The following is a 16,919-nucleotide window of genomic DNA, read 5'->3' on the forward strand; positions in this document are numbered from 1 at the left end:
TTTTAGAGTTGATTTGATGAAAATAAATAATTAGCTTATTAACTTTTATCAAATCAACCTTAAAACCCGAATTAAACACTAAAATGTTAGCATCGTTACCTTTGGGTACCAAAATATATAAATTTTGTCAAATAAAGTTATCAGATTGGACAAAAAATAACACAAGTGCCACCTTAAAAAAAGTGTCAAGCTCAGATACTAAATTATGTATTAGACCTTTATTTTTTGAACATTTTTGTCGTTGTTATTACTATGTCAAAGTAACTGTTAGTTGCTATGGTTAACTTTAATCAAAGGATTTATTTTATCAATTTTAATCGTTCAAAGATCTAATTGAATGAAAAAAATTCAAAAACTCAATTAATTTTTCGAATTATTTCAAACAGAAACCAATTTTATATAAGTCACAAATTTATGAATCACTGGTACATAAAGAAATTCTACTAGCTTAACTAAAAAAAATTGCATCTTTTCTCAATAAACAATAAGAATGAGACAACAATTTAGATTAAAATCATCTTAAAAATGTGATTTTTAGGTACAATAAAATAATTAAAAATTAGTATAAATTCTCATGCTTTGTGTTAGTTTAATTATTTATTTGTGTTAAATTATAAAATAAAATTTTGAAAGTTAAAATATGCTCTAAAGTCTTTATATGCTTTGTATATTTACATTTTCAGTCTCATACTTTTATTTTTAGGAATTTAATTCCTCTATTTTTCGAATTTAAAAATTCAGGTATAGTTGTTGTCGTTATTAAAACTCTTTAATTAAAATTACCAGAGTGCCATTTTAAAATTAAAAAAAAAACTATATCCACTTAGTAGTCATGTAAACTATAAAAATAATATTGAAAATACTAATTGGAATTTTTGTTCTTAAAAACACTCGTTTGAACTTATTATGATAAAATAATTTTTTTCGTAGCATTCTTAAGAAAAATTGACGTCAATATTTAATTGAAATAGTTAACAAAACTAACTATTTAGAGTAACTAATGATATTATAAAGTAGATGAACATAATTATATGAAAAAAAAATTGAGGAATATATATTAAATCTCAAGTTTTAGCAGGGTATAAGAGCCAAAATTGAAATTTGACCATTAACTTATAATGTAAAAAAATAAAATAAAAACAAGACAAACTCAAAAGAAATAGAATCCATGTGTTAGTCTTTAAGACTTTTAATGCATTTATATTATATATAATCACATAATATTTTAATAAAAAATTAACAACACTAACTAATTGAACTAATTAATAACATTATAACAATATAAAAGACCAAATTATGCTAGAAATTAAATCATAATAAAAATGTAATGGCCTAAATTCAAGGTTATCGGAACAATGGTTTCATAATCACAAATCCGATTTAAAGAGAAATTTATTTCAATATTTTTGCATGAAAATTGATATGATAGGAAAGTCGTATGAAAATATTGATAGAAAAATTTTACCGATTTAGTGGTTAGTTAGAAAAAGAAATTATTGAAGAAATTGGATAAAAACAAGATATCGGGACCTCTATCTTGTAAAACCAAGTCGAAAATAATTTTATAAATATTTATAAAATGTTATTAATGTGGTATTAAAATTTCGTTAGGAAATTTAATGTTTGGGTAGTCAATTAAATGAAAAGGACTAAATTGTAATAGGTGTAAAAGTTGCTAGAATGATTAAATAGCTTAAGAGTCTAATGAGAAAGGATTTAAAAGGAAATTAGACCCAAAATTTATTTGGGCTGGACGGCAAGGGTATGAAATCAGCAGAAAAATTGATAAATTAAGGGTACAATTGGAATATTGCAAAATTAACTAAATAAAGCTAGGACTGAATAAGAAATATCTAGATTTCTCTTCATTTCTCTTCAATTCCAGCAGCTAAAAACGCCATAGGAGGGTTCTCTAAGCTGGTATTCCATACGTTTTGCACCAAGTGAGTTAATCCTTGCCTTTTTCTTGTAATTTTTGTGTTTCTAAGACTTTTACAACTAGGTCCTATTATTAAATTCATTAGTTTTTGATTTCATGGATGAAATTGAAAGTCACCATGGTTGAGTGCTATAATTTTATGATGAAATAGAGTGAAACTAAAGCTTTAATTTGTTTATGAGATGATTTTATTAGGTAATTTCAATAGAAATTGATTTTTAGGACCTAATTGTGAAAATGCTTGGAATTAAAGTCTATTGCTGAAATTCTGATTCCTAAAGGTTGTAAACTAGTTTAAGGTGATGGAATAAAATGTTAATTGAGAAAAATCATCTCAATTGAGAGGCTAATTGAGTAGGGACGAAATTATCATTTATTAAAAGCTTAGGGGAAAATGGTAATAAACAGCTTGCACAAAAACAGTTTGGACAGCAGTAGTAGACTAACTTTGAAAAATCACCATAAATTGTAGAAATCGAATTAGAAGATTACAAAAATATGAAATTAAAGCTTATTGAGTCTAGTTTCTCATAGAAGAAATAGTGTAAGCAATAGATTTGTAAATTTTGAGATATAATGAATTTTGTGAGATAAGGTCAGAATGAATTCGGGTTCCCCTGTTTTGAATTTGAAAAATCATAAAAAATTTAAGAAAAACAATTATGGGCTTAAATTTATATGTCTAGAATCCTTAATGAGTCTATTTTTAAGAGAAACAAACTAGAACATCATTTTAATTCTGTAGGAAGAGATAATTAATTTTTAATGAAGAAGGGTCAGAACTGTCTACAGCAGAACAAGGGTGACTTTAAAGAATAAACTGTACTGATTGGCTAAACCAAAAATTCTGAAAATTTTATGGTAAGAAGATATGTGAGTCTAGTTTCAGTGAAATTTATCGGATCCTAATTTGGAGTTCTGTATCTCAAGATAAAAATAATTTAGTGACTATGACTCAAGTAGACAACTTTGAATGAACTATAAATAATAGTTGAATTATAGAGAATGTTGCATATGAATATGAAATGTATTAAATTGATAATTAAATTTATTTATTTAGATCTAGAAGATTCAAATAAGAAGCTAGATCGAGGAAAGGAAAAAGTTCGAGATTAGTAGATTTTTACTGTTTACAAACAAGTATCAAGGTAAGTTCGTGTAACTTAAATTATATTCTTAAATGCTTGAAATGCATGTTTTTGATATGAATATGATTTGAATGTTCATTATATGGAAATTTATGAAACATTGATATATCTGATAAAATGGGAAGAAATCCCGGTTGAATGAAAGGAAAATTCGATGGATCTCTGAAAAGGAATTGACGGTAAAAAGGATCTAGCCCGGACGGGTGATCCTATCTTGATATAGCCCTCCCGAAGAATATGTGCAAAATGGATTTAGCCCGGACGGGTAATCTGAATTAGGGTCTGAATTTAGCCTGGACTGGTAATTCAGATCCAAGCTCATTAGAGTAATTGTCGTTGTAGGGGATTTAGCCTGGACTGGTAATCCCGACAATACTCTATGAGTTTATATTGCAAGGGATTTAGCCTGGACTGGTAATCCCGCTGCAAGGTTGAGGTTCGCGGGAGTGTGCTCTCTGAAATGGATATGTGCGCACATGAATATGAATTGACGGACCCGGAATTGTACAATAAATGTGTACCTCTGAAAATCCATCGAAAATTCCGATAAATTCAACGGGATAAATATGGAAAAATAACAAGGAAATGGAAATCATGGTATTGACGAGCTCATCAATCATGGTATATATATTATTGATACATGGAAATTATTGTACTAACTTGAATGTTGAGTTTGTGCATGTTAGGGTAATAATGCATTGAATGGATATATGAATGTTTATTATATTGTATTGAAAATATTAGGTAAGTATAATTCTTGTTACATGAGCGTACTAAGCACAAAGTGCTTACCCCGTTTCCTTTTTCCCTGTTTTGTAGTGTTAAGAGCTCGAAGGTCGGATTTGGTCGGAGACACATCACACTGTCAACCTCAGGATTTCGATATATAAAGAAACTTTATTTTGGAAATCAATGGCATGTATAAGCTAACAAAGTAAATGTTAACGTGAAATGAATGTAAAGTTAGCCATTAGTATGGTTAACAAACCTGGTGTTAGATATGTGATGACGTTATCTTATAAATATGCATGAATTTATCTTGAAAATATGTTGAATTGAATTGGTTGATTTGGATTGGTCTCGATATAATATTGCAGGGAATGTTAGATATCTGTAAAGGAATTATATTGAGTTTTTCCTAAAAAAAAAATTTGTAAACTCCGGTAATACCTCGTACCCTATTCCGGCAATGAATACGGGTAGGGGTATTACAAAAAATACCAAAATTGAAATTTAACCTCTAATTTATTATAAAGGGGGGGGGGTTAGCACCATTGCTATGGTTAGACCTATTCATGCCCGCTCAGGCCTGAAGGCTCGTTCGAATTTGGGAGGGTTTGGACAAAAAAATTAGGCTAGAAAAATGGGTTTGGGCAAAAAAACTAGGCCCATTTTAAATATGGTCAGACTCGGGCTTGATTTATATTATGAAATTTAGAATATATTAAAAAATATACTAAATATATAATATTACTCTAATGTAAATATTAAAATAATGTTAATATGACTATATAAAAAATTCAATAAATAAAAAATATATAAAATTATTAAATATTAAAATAAAATAAATATTTTAAAAAAATAATATGGGCATGCTTAAAATGAGTTTAGATTAGTATTTTGCAAATATGGATGGAATTGGACAAAATTTTAAACACAAATTTCGGGTTGGTCTGAACTTAGGCAAATATAAAGTATATTAATATTATACTTAGACTCAACTTGAGCTAACCCATGAACACCTCTAATATCGGAATTAGAGTCAAAACAATGGAATTTTATAGATTTAACTCTTTTGAAAATGGTCTCATAATAATTAATCTTGAAAATTAATAATTCAAAATTACAACATCAGTATATGAAAATTAATAACTGGTTACTGTACATCTTCTTTGCCTTCTTAGACAAGGAATCGGTCAGACTTCAAAGTTCTACTCCTTTGACAATTGACTTTTATATATATATATGTATATATATTGTCTTCTTCTCTGTCTTACAATTTGCTTGTGTTTGTTGTTTCAATTTATATTATTGTTTAGTTTCTTAGTCTGGTCTTGAAGTCTTCAATGAAGGTGAAGTTTCCTTTCCTTAAATCTTTTTCATCAATTGGCTTCTAACATAGAAAAAATATTTTGTTTATTGCTATTTGCTGTTTTAATATTGGATTTGTTCTTACAGAAAGTTGTCTTGAAATTGGATTTACATGATGACAAAGAGAAGAAGAAGGCCATGAAAGCAGTTTCTGGTCTATCAGGTTCTTATAATGTAAACCATCTTTTTATGTTCATGTCAATCAAATACTACATGGTTTAATTGTGGTTTTTTTGTAATGAAACATGTGTTTGAAGGTATTGATTCGATTTCCATGGACATGAAAGACAAGAAAATGACAGTGATCGGGGATGTTGACCCTATTAAAGTGGCGAGCAAGCTTAGAAAACAATGGCACACACAGATTTTAACAGTAGGACCTGCTAAAGAAGAGAAGAAAGATGGTGGGAAGAAAGATGAAGGTGGGAAGAAGGATGATGATAATAAAAAGAAAGAAAGTGAGCAAATAGCTGAGCTTATAAGAGCTTACAATGCTTACAATCAGCACATGGCTATGTATTATCGGTCTGATGAATATCCCAATTCCTGTATTATTTGCTGAATTGGTAACTAAGGGTTTGTAATGTTTATATTGCTATCTGTGAATCAAACTTTGAAGATTTCAACATCAAAAAATGGAATTTTTTTTCAATTGTATTATCAACTAATCCACAATAAGAACAGATTAGCTATGTTTTTTCTTTGGGGGGTTTAAATTAAAGGGATGTGGGCCATTGAATTAGTGTGGTACAAAATAATTTGACTTGGGATGAGAAGGAAAAAGGAAATTGGTATGGTGATTATTATTGTTTTGCAATTGGGAGAGTTATCTCTAGGTTAAGTCAAGATCGGATTTAAATTAAGTTTAAATAAAGGGTTTTTAGTTTTCTTTTTTTTTTTGCTCAGGACTAATTTAACCCGAAATATGGATTTGATATTTTGTTCAAATTAGATTTTACATAAAATAGGATAATTTGAATCTAACTCACCCTGTCAAAAAATGATTCTATAGTTTTCCCATTATATCTATATGATCTCCTGTTTCTCTCTTGCCAAACTAGGTAAATCTTTGCATTCCAAGCAATCTCTAGTATAGATGCTAATAAGCTTTTAACCTTTCCTCCCAAGATGCAAACATACTAGCTTGCAGTTTTACAAGACTCCATAACTAGATCCTATAATTCTCTTGAATAGGAACAACACACAAAAATGTGTTCCTTATCTCCAAATCATCATGATAGAAAATACAATTTTTTTTTCAAAGTATCTATTGGATCGAACTCAATAATTAATCTTTCGTATTCTGTAAGCTCATTAAGGGTTAGATACTGACAATAGATTTTAAAACTGCTCCATATCTCGGATGAGAATTAAACATTGACTATTGGTTAAGATAGGAAACAAACTCTAACCTATAGCACTCCCTGCATGTCATTTTGATGCATAAAAACACTTACATACTTCAGAAGTCACAAATTTGTAGGTAGATTTTTGAAAGTTATTAAAAGTAACACGAAAGTTTTTATATTATATTTTAAATTATATTTTATTTTTATTAAAAAATAAATAAATTAATTTTTGTTTGTTAGATGATTGAGTAAAATAGTTTTTTTGTTAAAATTATGCGATTAAATGCTTATTTTGGTATTTTATATATAAGGTATAATAACAAATTTGGTCTTCAATCTTTACATATTTATTTAATTTAACCGTCTTTTATTGAAAATAAATTAGAAAGTTTTGAAATCAATAATACTATGAAGGTAAAAAAAAAACTTTAATAATAATTAAAAATAATCAATTAAGCTAATTTAAAATTTAAAAGTTATTAAAAAATTATAAAAATTATAAACAAAATTACTAATTTTTTATTTTTCCTGTTGTACGACTAGAGTATGAAAAAAAGAAAAGCAATTTCAGGAAAAGTTGGTTGGTGTGATCGACGTTGAGAAGCGGACGTGGCTTGATATGGTGATCGCTGATAACAACGGTGAAGGATGAGTCGGCTTGATCTTGTTGGTCTTTAATTCGGATGGTTGAATAAGGGGAAAGGATTGTGGTGATGAACAGGAAGGAGCTTTGGGTGTACATGCGGTCGATAGCATGGTAGCAAATTTGTCCTTGGAGTCGGTGTTGCTGGTTCGGAGTTCGGAGTCCACCATTAATGGACATTGATAAAGACCCAAGAACAAGGAAAAGCCATGGGAGAGTTCGGCTTGATATTCCCTGAAATTATCGTCAATTTTCTTTTTTATAAATTCTAATAATTTTTTTATAAATTTAATTTAAATAAAACAGTTAGGGTGAAATTGAATTAATATATAAAGATTGATAATTAAATTTATTATTATACCTTATATATAAACATCAAAACAAACATTTAATGGTGTAGTTATCCTTCACTAACAGTGGTGGCATTAGGGATAGCTTCTATCTCTTTTTATCTCTTTTGTGATAAAACCTTTTCTTACGTCACGGGATTAAAAATTTAGTTTGACAGACAACACAAAGGATCTCGCAATTTATACATATATTTCAAATTCTTTATACTCACTTGAAGTCATTCAGCTCAACAAGATTGACTTATTGTTTGGAAGAGACTTAAAACTCATCTACTTGGATACTGGTTAAAATGTAAACACTCTAGTAACTTGTATTTTTACTAGGATAATTATTGTAAATCATAAAGGACAAGAATGTGTAGAATTTAAATCTCTTAGAAATCTCATATTATAGATAGATACTAATCTCAATCATTGATGAAACACAATCTGCACCATTGGATTTAAGGGAGCTCAACTATAAATAGAGCTCTCCCCCTTTATTTGTAATCACTTCTGGAATTAAACATGTAACAGCCCATTTTTTTTAGGGTTGATCGGAACAGTGGTTTCGGGGCCACCAAATCCGAACGAGTAAGTTGGTAAATATTATATTTAATATTTACGAGTTAATTGTGATTTTAAAAATGTTTTTGATATTGTGATTTTTGTTTTATAAGTGATTTATTAAGTTCAAGTGGTATGACCCTAAGGTCAAGTGGGTTTAGAAAATGAGGTATCGGGACCTTGTTTCTATAAACTGAGTCATAAATATTTTTATAAATATTTACGTAGTGGCAATAAGATGGTATTAAAGTTTCGTTGAAAAATTTTATCGTTTCGATAGTTAATTAAACAAAAAGAACTAAATTGTGTAAAGTGCAAAAGTTGTGTTCTATAACCTAAAGGTATTAAATAGATATAGAACTTAAAAGTTGAAGTCCTTATTTGGTAATTAGCCCATTAAAGAGATAGTGGGATATGATGGCTTGGCATTTGGTGTAATAAATAAAGTGTATGAAGGTTAATATTGTAAATTGGTTAAAAATAATAATAAAATGAATATAACAAAAGAATCAAGGTGTCATCTTTTTCATTCTCTTTTTACCAGCCGAATATGAAGGCTTGAGAAGCCATGGAAGAAGCTTCCAACTTTCAGCTAATGCATGGTAGGCATTTCTAGTCCCGTTTTTAATTATTTTTATATTTTCGGGATCGTTGTTGCTTAATCTATCTAATGAGGGGACTATTTTGCAAAACCATTGAATAGTTTGATATTTTCCATTTATGAGTATAATAGGGCTTTGAAGTTTAATGGAAGAATATGAGTCGTTGATAGTTAAACACTTTTTGTTAAGTGAATTTTTGTGAAATTGACAATTAATGGCTAAATTGATAAATGTGAAAACTTTATGGTTAAAATGTCAAATAAATGAAATGTGTGGGCTGCTAGAGACACTAGTGATATTCGTCTATAGTAGAATTTTACTCAATTTCATGAATTTGCATTTTTATGATATAGGGACTAAATTGTAAAGAAGTTGAAATATTAGGGGCAAAATTATAATTTTTCCATAAAGTGAATTATGGACTGTTTTGATACCATGAACATTTGGCTAACCTTAATTATGGCTAAAAATGGTTAATTTGCATGTTTTGAGCTCAGGGACTAAAATGAATAAAATTAAAACTTTAGGGCTAATTTTGTAAAAATGACAAAAATGACCAAATTGTATGAAATGAGGTGTTTTAATGTCTAAATTAATATACTGAATGAAATTATTAATTTAGATCAAGATCGGGTGGAAAATCGAGAAAAATGAGAAAATTACCAAAATGCCCCTGAACTTTGGTATCTCTACAATTTAGCCAGGTAAGTTCGTATGCAATAAGCATTGTTAAATTGATATTTCTAATGCTTTAATATTGTATAAATTGTATATACGTGAATATTTTAATGTCTGACGACATATCGACAAAATGTAGCACTTAGTGTGCGGGGCAATCAAATATGGTACTCAGTGTACGAAATATTGAGAATGGCACTTAGTGTGCGAGATATTGAGAATGACACTTAGTGTGCAAAATATCGAATGATTCAAAGGGAAATTATAAATTGTGATTGAATGATTAAATAGAGCAAAGTGAACAGGTATACATGCTATATTATATGAATTGTTTATGAGACGACTTTATAATCGTGATATTTGGGCTTTGAGCCTAGCAAGCTTTAAGCTGGTGAATAATATTATCGGGTTTAAAACCTAGCAGGCTAAATGCCGGTGATTTAATAAAAGTCTAAGACTATGAGACCTTGTGTTAAATCGGCAATTGAATTTGTTCAATGCATTAAGTTGGCCAGGTATGTGATATATTCTTATGCATGTTAGATCGATTGGAATTGAATCATGAGTGTGAAATGAGAAGCATAGGTGAAAATGCCTATGTCATATATGTGAGTAAGGGCAAAACCATCGTAAATTATCGATAAGGGTGGACTATGTGCGGAATCATCTTATAATTGCTAATTTGAACGGTTGTGTGCGAATCATTGAGCATGATGTATTGTATTGAGATTATGCTTGAGTGAAATTATAGATATGTGATGAAATTGATTGGTGATATACATGTTTAAATAATGTGAATGCAAAGAATGTGTGAAAGAGTAAATTTGTAATAAATCTGCTTGGGACAGCAGCAGTAACGTGATTTTGGAAAATCACCATAAATTGTTGGAGTTGAGTTAGAAGCTGAATAAATTATGTAATTAAAGCTTAATGAGTCTAGTTTCTTATAAAATAAACCGTGTAAGCAAAAGAATTGCTGATAATGAGATATTTGAAGTGGCGTGGGATAGAGTCAAATGACTTCAGGGTCCCCTGTTCTGTTTTTAGAAAATCATTATAATTTGTACAAAAATTGTTATAAGATAAAATTTATATGCTTAGACTCCTTAATGAGTCTAGTTTCAAATGAAATCAAATATAACATATTTTTAATTTTGTACAATGAGAAATTTGATTCGTAGTGAAGAGTGGTCAGATTAGTCAAACAGTGAAACAGGGGAAACTTTAAGAAAAATCTGGTATTGATTGGCCAAACCTAAAATTCTGAAAATTTTATGGATGGAAAATATATGAGTCTATTTTCAGGGAAAATTAACGGAAATTGATTTGGAGTTTTTTAGCTCCAGTTATAAATAATTTAGTTACTATTGCTCAGGAAGACAACTTGTAGTGAATTTGTGATTATGTTGTGAACATTGATAAAACTTGTTAATGAGTTGCTTATTGTTTTCTTATGAACTTACTAAGTGTAAAGCTTACTCCCCTTTTCTTTTCCATATTCCCTAGGGTTGCCAGGTTAGATCGGGTTGGAGGCCGTCAGAGATATTATCACATTCTCAAGTCTACGCTATCGGCGTAAGTAAATCTTAGTGTTTCGAGTCATGGCATGTATAGGGTTGTAAAGTTGAGTAAGTAAATGATACAAGACTAAGATATTGGTAAATATTTAATAATGCCTCATGAATATTTTGGGCCTTGTAAGCCCGATTAAAGGATAATATATGTGTGTATGAAAAGTTTAAAATTGATCAAAAAATTTTACGGTCTGGTTTTATATAAATGGATGAGTTTAAATCTGGTAGCACCTCGAACCCTGTTCCGGCGAGGGATACGGGCGAAGGGTGTTACAAAACAATATATTTGAGAGCATTTACTCAAACACCTTATGTGCATTACTTTCTTGAGGTTTTTCTGTTCGATTTGAGTTCCTTCGTAATTTCCTTTGTGAATTCTAATTTTCGAGAGTTAGATTGACTTAGGCGGATTTGAAGTAAAGAAATTGCCTAAAGCCATACGGTTTACGAGACTTAAGCTCCAGCCTCGTGACACTTGTACTAGGATTCAAATTGCATTTTGTCTCCTTTACTTAAAAATGGGCAAACTAGTCCCTGTAAATTAGATTAAAGATCAAATTGATCCCTTTTATTAAAAATTCCATCTATTTGTATTATTGAAAACTAGCATGGTTGATGAAATAACAAAATAGTGACATGTGATGTGCCACGTATACCTCATGTTGATGTATAGGGATAAATTTTTAATAGTAGAAATGGATGAAATTTTTAATAAAAAGGCTAATTTGCTTTTTGATCTAATGTACAATAACTAATTTGCTCATTTTTGAGTAGAGGGGTAAAATGAAATTTGATTCCTAATATAAGGACATCTATATTACTTTCTCCCAACTTAAGTAATGAAGAAGAGAGAGATACAAACTTCAACGTCCCATAGCTAACTTTTGTTGTCCATAAAAATTCAAATTAGAATATCAAATTCCAAATTTCGCACCAATGGCCTAGCTTTCTCTCTATAAAATACCCCCAATAACATTGTTGTCATAATCGGATTAGACCAGTTGGTTGGATACGGAAACTAGCCTGGTTTGATTCGAAATAAAGGGTTGGATTTGTTGGCCTAGAATTATGTTAAAAGAACTGTTGAACCGACAATTGAACTAATTAAGTTGTTTTTCTCTTTTTTAATTTTTTAATTTTTAAATAATTTATTCAAGTTCAATTAAATCGAATAAATCAATTGGACCAATCAAATCAACCAAATCAAGAACTAATAATTTGTGACACCAATTTACAGTTGTCAAACCAATTAAATTTGTTCATTACAACAAATCATATCAAAATTTACTATCTAATCACCTAAACATAAACCAAATCTAATACATGATTTCCTATTTCAACAAATAAGTTCAAGTTCTCATACCTTCCAAATTTCGTGAGTCAATGGCAAGTAAATATAATTATATTAACTTAAGTGATAAAAATAAAAGGCTTAATTGAATAAGGGGTACTTAAATTAATGGGTTTGTTTGAGTTAGGTACCTAAACTATTTTTTGGTTGATTCGAGTAACTAAACTTTTATTATGCTACTAAATTTGGTATTTATCGTTAGTGCCACTAAAAAAAACATGTTAGCCAATCAAATTTTGTCATGTCATTATCTCACTAAAATATAATTAAATAATAGCGAGCAGACGGTAGGAGAAAGGGAGAGCGAGAGGGACAAAGCTAAGCGGAAGGGAGGCAGTGGATGGGGTGGGGAGGAGATGAGAGGTAATTTTATTTTATTTTATTTAATATTAATTTAATTATTTTTATTTATATAATTTTTTATTTAATTATATTTTAATGAGATAATGACATGGTAAATTTTGATTAGCTGACATGTTCTTTTTTAACGGCGCTAACAGTAGGAACCAACTTCGATAACAGAATTAAAGTTTAGGTACCAAGCTCAACCAAAAAATAGTTTAGATACCTAACTTAAACAGACCTAATAGTTTAGGTACTTCTTATTGAACTAAGCCTAAATAAAATGACGTATCTTTCCTAATAAGCAATAAAAATTAGAAGACATAAGATAAAAAAAAAGTTCCCTATTAATCATAGGGGTTAGGTGAGATGGCAAAATCGAGAGTTGAGGTTTGGATGTTGTTCACTCCTCGAGTCTCCAAGATCTACTAATACTTGTTCATGGAATAAACAAACTGTACATTGAGCGATAAAACTAAGTGGTATTTCCATGGTTCAAATCATATAAACGAAAACAATAACATGATAAAAATAAAATTAATGCAAGTTCAAGTTTCAATCATTTCAAATTCACCTATTCATGTTATATGTACCTGTTCATACACTATCACAATTGACAAATAAATATAACATATGATGTATTACTTTCTCCTAACAACAATACATTTATTTCCATTTCAACTCATACCATTTATTTCATTATCCTATTTCCATATTGAATTTATTGATTCGTTTTGTTTCTATATCGACCTTTCATATTCGTATAAACTATTTTGAGTGATCTTTCCCTTCTGTCTTTAGTCACATTTCACATATAAGCACATGTAATACCAATTCATATTATCTTTTCAATTCAAATATCATTTATCAAGTTTGTATTTTATAATCCCTATTAATCGACCATGGACTTAGGATGGATACACGGATCATCCGACCATCACACTAGTATGACACCTAGTGGCATATCAAAATGTCTGAAGTATAATTTACACCCAGTTCTCATCGGTATAATCGAAATAAAATGTGTACCCAGCACTCATCGAAATGTTCGAAGTAATTTGTGCCTAGCGCTCATCGGTATATAACCGAAGTTTAACCCGTACACAATCTAATCTTATGGCATGCCAACTCTATCTAATTTTGCCCAAGATAGTTAATAGTGTAATCAACAAATCAATCCATATATATTCAATATCACATATCCTAGTTCATACCATTTTCATCATCATTTTGTATCACGAATCATTTATCGAGTTCATAATCTATTTGTTTATGTTATGCACATCTTAATTCAATTATCGACATATTATCATCAAATACGAATCAATTCATATGACAAGTATAACCTTACCTCAATAGCTAACTTGCAACAAACATGTATATATGTATAATGAACTCCAATCATAAAAGTAAAAACCGAGTTTTCATCACTCGTCTTTCCCTTCTCCTACAATGACTCAACGTTTTTAGCTACGTTCAATAATTCAATTGTAAAATAATGTCAGTTTACATCCCAATCACATTAAAATACATAGCCATATTTTTCATTCTATTCATTTTAGTCATATATCCGAGATACTCATATTTTTCCGTATCTAACATCGGACCAAAATCTGATTTCACATTCTTTCATTAGGAACCCTATACTTTTCATCTTCAGCATAATCTCATGACAATTTTCAATTTATTCAATTTAGTCTCGAATTTTATAAAGTTATCTAATAAGTTTAACTTACATTCTAGTTTAGTCCTTATCATAATTTAGATTTACTAAGTATCAATTTTTTTCAAATCAAACTCAAACTCAAAATCATCAATTTCATTTTAATGACAACTTGTTAAACATCAAATAATTGAACAAATTAATATATGAGCTAACTAAATCAAGCTCCCATAATAAAGAATCTATAAAAAATTAAAAAAAAACTTAGTTAACTTAAAGAATTTTAATGGTGGAATGATGCTCGAAACTTTAAGTTTTTCTTTTCTTTCTTTCTTTCTTTCTTTCTTTCTTTCTTTCTTTAATGGTGGACGATGGAGGAAGAAAGATGAATGAGTTCATCTTTCCACCCCCATTATATATATACTTTAATTAATGTTTTAATTAAACTAAATTCTAACTAATTAATTATACTTAATATAATTTTAAAGTAAATGGAATCATCATCACCTTCCACTATATCATGGATAAATTTGGTTAATTAATCATTTTGGTCTTTTGGATAATTATTATTTAGGTCCCTAAGTATTTTCTAACTTAAAATTCAATAGCGATTGAACTTTTACAATTTAGTCATTGAGCTTTAATTAATGATTTTCTTGATTAAAGTACTTAACCAATATTCGATAGATTTTCATAATAACTCCGTAAATATTTCTATTTCACCTTTACGGACTCGATTTACAAAAATGAAGTTTTGAAATTGTATTTTCTGACATAGCCTAAAAATCGAGTTGTTACATGTGTAAGCCGTCATTGGGTAAGTTCAAATGTAATATTGATGGAGCTGTTTTCATAGACAATAACGCTATTGGTTGGGATGCACTAGTACAGAATAATGTGAGTGACTGTGTTCATGGTTTCTAGTTTTACGAAGAGTGTTTTAGACTCTTACAAGGTTGAGACAAATAATGCTCGCAAAGTTCTTTCTTGGCTTAGATATTGGTAGGCAGATAATATTGTACTGGAAACTGATAGTTAATGCCTTTGGCATGCTCTTTCTCGTGGTAATTCTAATGCTTTGGATTTGAGTTTGGGTTTGTTACTTCAAGGTTGTTTTCAGATTAGTTCTGTTTTCCAATCTTTGTTGTCGAAACCATTTTTTTATATTTCGAAGTAAAAATGATTGATCGACTTTTTGAAAAGCGAAAATGGAGTCGCCACCAATCTTTTCTTGTTTAGATGTGATCGGATCATCTAGAAATTTGGGTTGTTTTAATAAAACATTTTGGTTTGCTAAAACAATGCTTTTGGTCTAAAAAAATATGAGAAAATAGGCTCGGGAGTCGGTTACGTATGAGGAAGGATTAGCACCCTCGTTACGCCCAAAATTGGTACCAAATCGATTAAATAATGTCCTTTTGTCTAAAATTAAAAATGTTTTTGAAATGTGGTTCTTTTTAATAACATTTGAATAACCTGAATCCTTTGCCAAAAATCTTATTGTTTCGACGTTCGAAAAATTATAATTCGAAAATAACAAAAGGATGCCCAACTATTTGGTCCAACGAAAAATAGATACCCAGCACAGTAGGGCATGATTCCTCGAATTTCCAAACATTGACCATTGCCTCACCTTAGAAGATACGAGTGAAATTCCGAAGAGACATTCGATTATTTTGAACAAATGGGAGATTGCAACCCAACACGATAGGGCACTATTCCCCGAATTGCCAAACATCGAACATTTCTTTCATTTTAAAGAGTTTTTAGAAAACGTGAGTGAAATTCCAAGGGGATCTTCGATCGTTTTGAACAAATGAAAAAGCGCAACCCGGCACGATAGGACACAACATTTCAAATCCTCGATACAAGATCATTTTATAATTTCCAAAACTCATGCATTTGAAATTTCAAAAGGATATTTAGTTATTTAGGTTAAACAAGAAAAATTGAAACCTAGTAAGTTAGGGTACTATTTTCTTGAATTTCCTAAATTCGAAATATTGCCTTATTTTTAATTTTAAAAAAACATGGACGAAATCTCGAGAGAATATTTATTTGGTCAAACAGAAAATCGAAACCCAACACGTTAGGGCACAATTTCTCGAATTACCAAACACGAAATATTACCTCGCTTTGAAATTTTATTTTTATTTTTTAAAAAGGAGTGATTATGAAAACAAACTTGCAACGTATTTATTCGATTCATTTGAAGCAAAGAAAATGAAATGAATAATTTCAGGCAAATAGGTTGATTTCAGGCAAATAGGTTGGCAATCTCAATCATAATATAATACATGGGGATGCAAAACAAAGTAACAAATATGGAAAACATATATCAATAATATATTATACAAATTTTTGAAAAGTGCAAACATGAAAATCGAAACATGCCCAATGATAATAATCTTACCACATACACTATTTAACGTTTCTAACTAATGATTAAATAAATATCTATTTTAAGAAAAATATTTTAAAAGGTAATAAAAAATGTTAAAACAAATAAACTTGAAATGAACAATTTAAAAGTAGGTAAATTATATATAAATATATATATACATAAACAGATAATACATGCAAAAAATTTACAATAGATTGTAAAATAAATAAAAAATAAAAATAAATAATACATAAAGCATA

General features: G+C 29.4%; 1 protein-coding gene across 1 annotated transcript; it reads left to right on the forward strand.

Annotated features, from left to right (window-relative positions):
* Positions 1-5,085: 5,085 nt before the first annotated feature.
* On the forward strand, positions 5,086-5,774 carry LOC107927081 (heavy metal-associated isoprenylated plant protein 39). Its single transcript, XM_016858050.2, has 3 exons — positions 5,086-5,159; positions 5,266-5,341; positions 5,436-5,774. The coding sequence occupies exons 1-3, from the start codon at positions 5,154-5,156 to the stop codon at positions 5,738-5,740; spliced, it is 387 nt and encodes a 128-aa protein (XP_016713539.2). The 5' UTR covers positions 5,086-5,153; the 3' UTR covers positions 5,741-5,774.
* The last annotated feature ends 11,145 nt before the right edge of the window (positions 5,775-16,919 follow it).

The sequence above is a fragment of the Gossypium hirsutum genome, chromosome A03 (genome assembly GCF_007990345.1).
Source record: "Gossypium hirsutum isolate 1008001.06 chromosome A03, Gossypium_hirsutum_v2.1, whole genome shotgun sequence".
Taxonomy (NCBI): domain Eukaryota; kingdom Viridiplantae; phylum Streptophyta; class Magnoliopsida; order Malvales; family Malvaceae; genus Gossypium; species Gossypium hirsutum.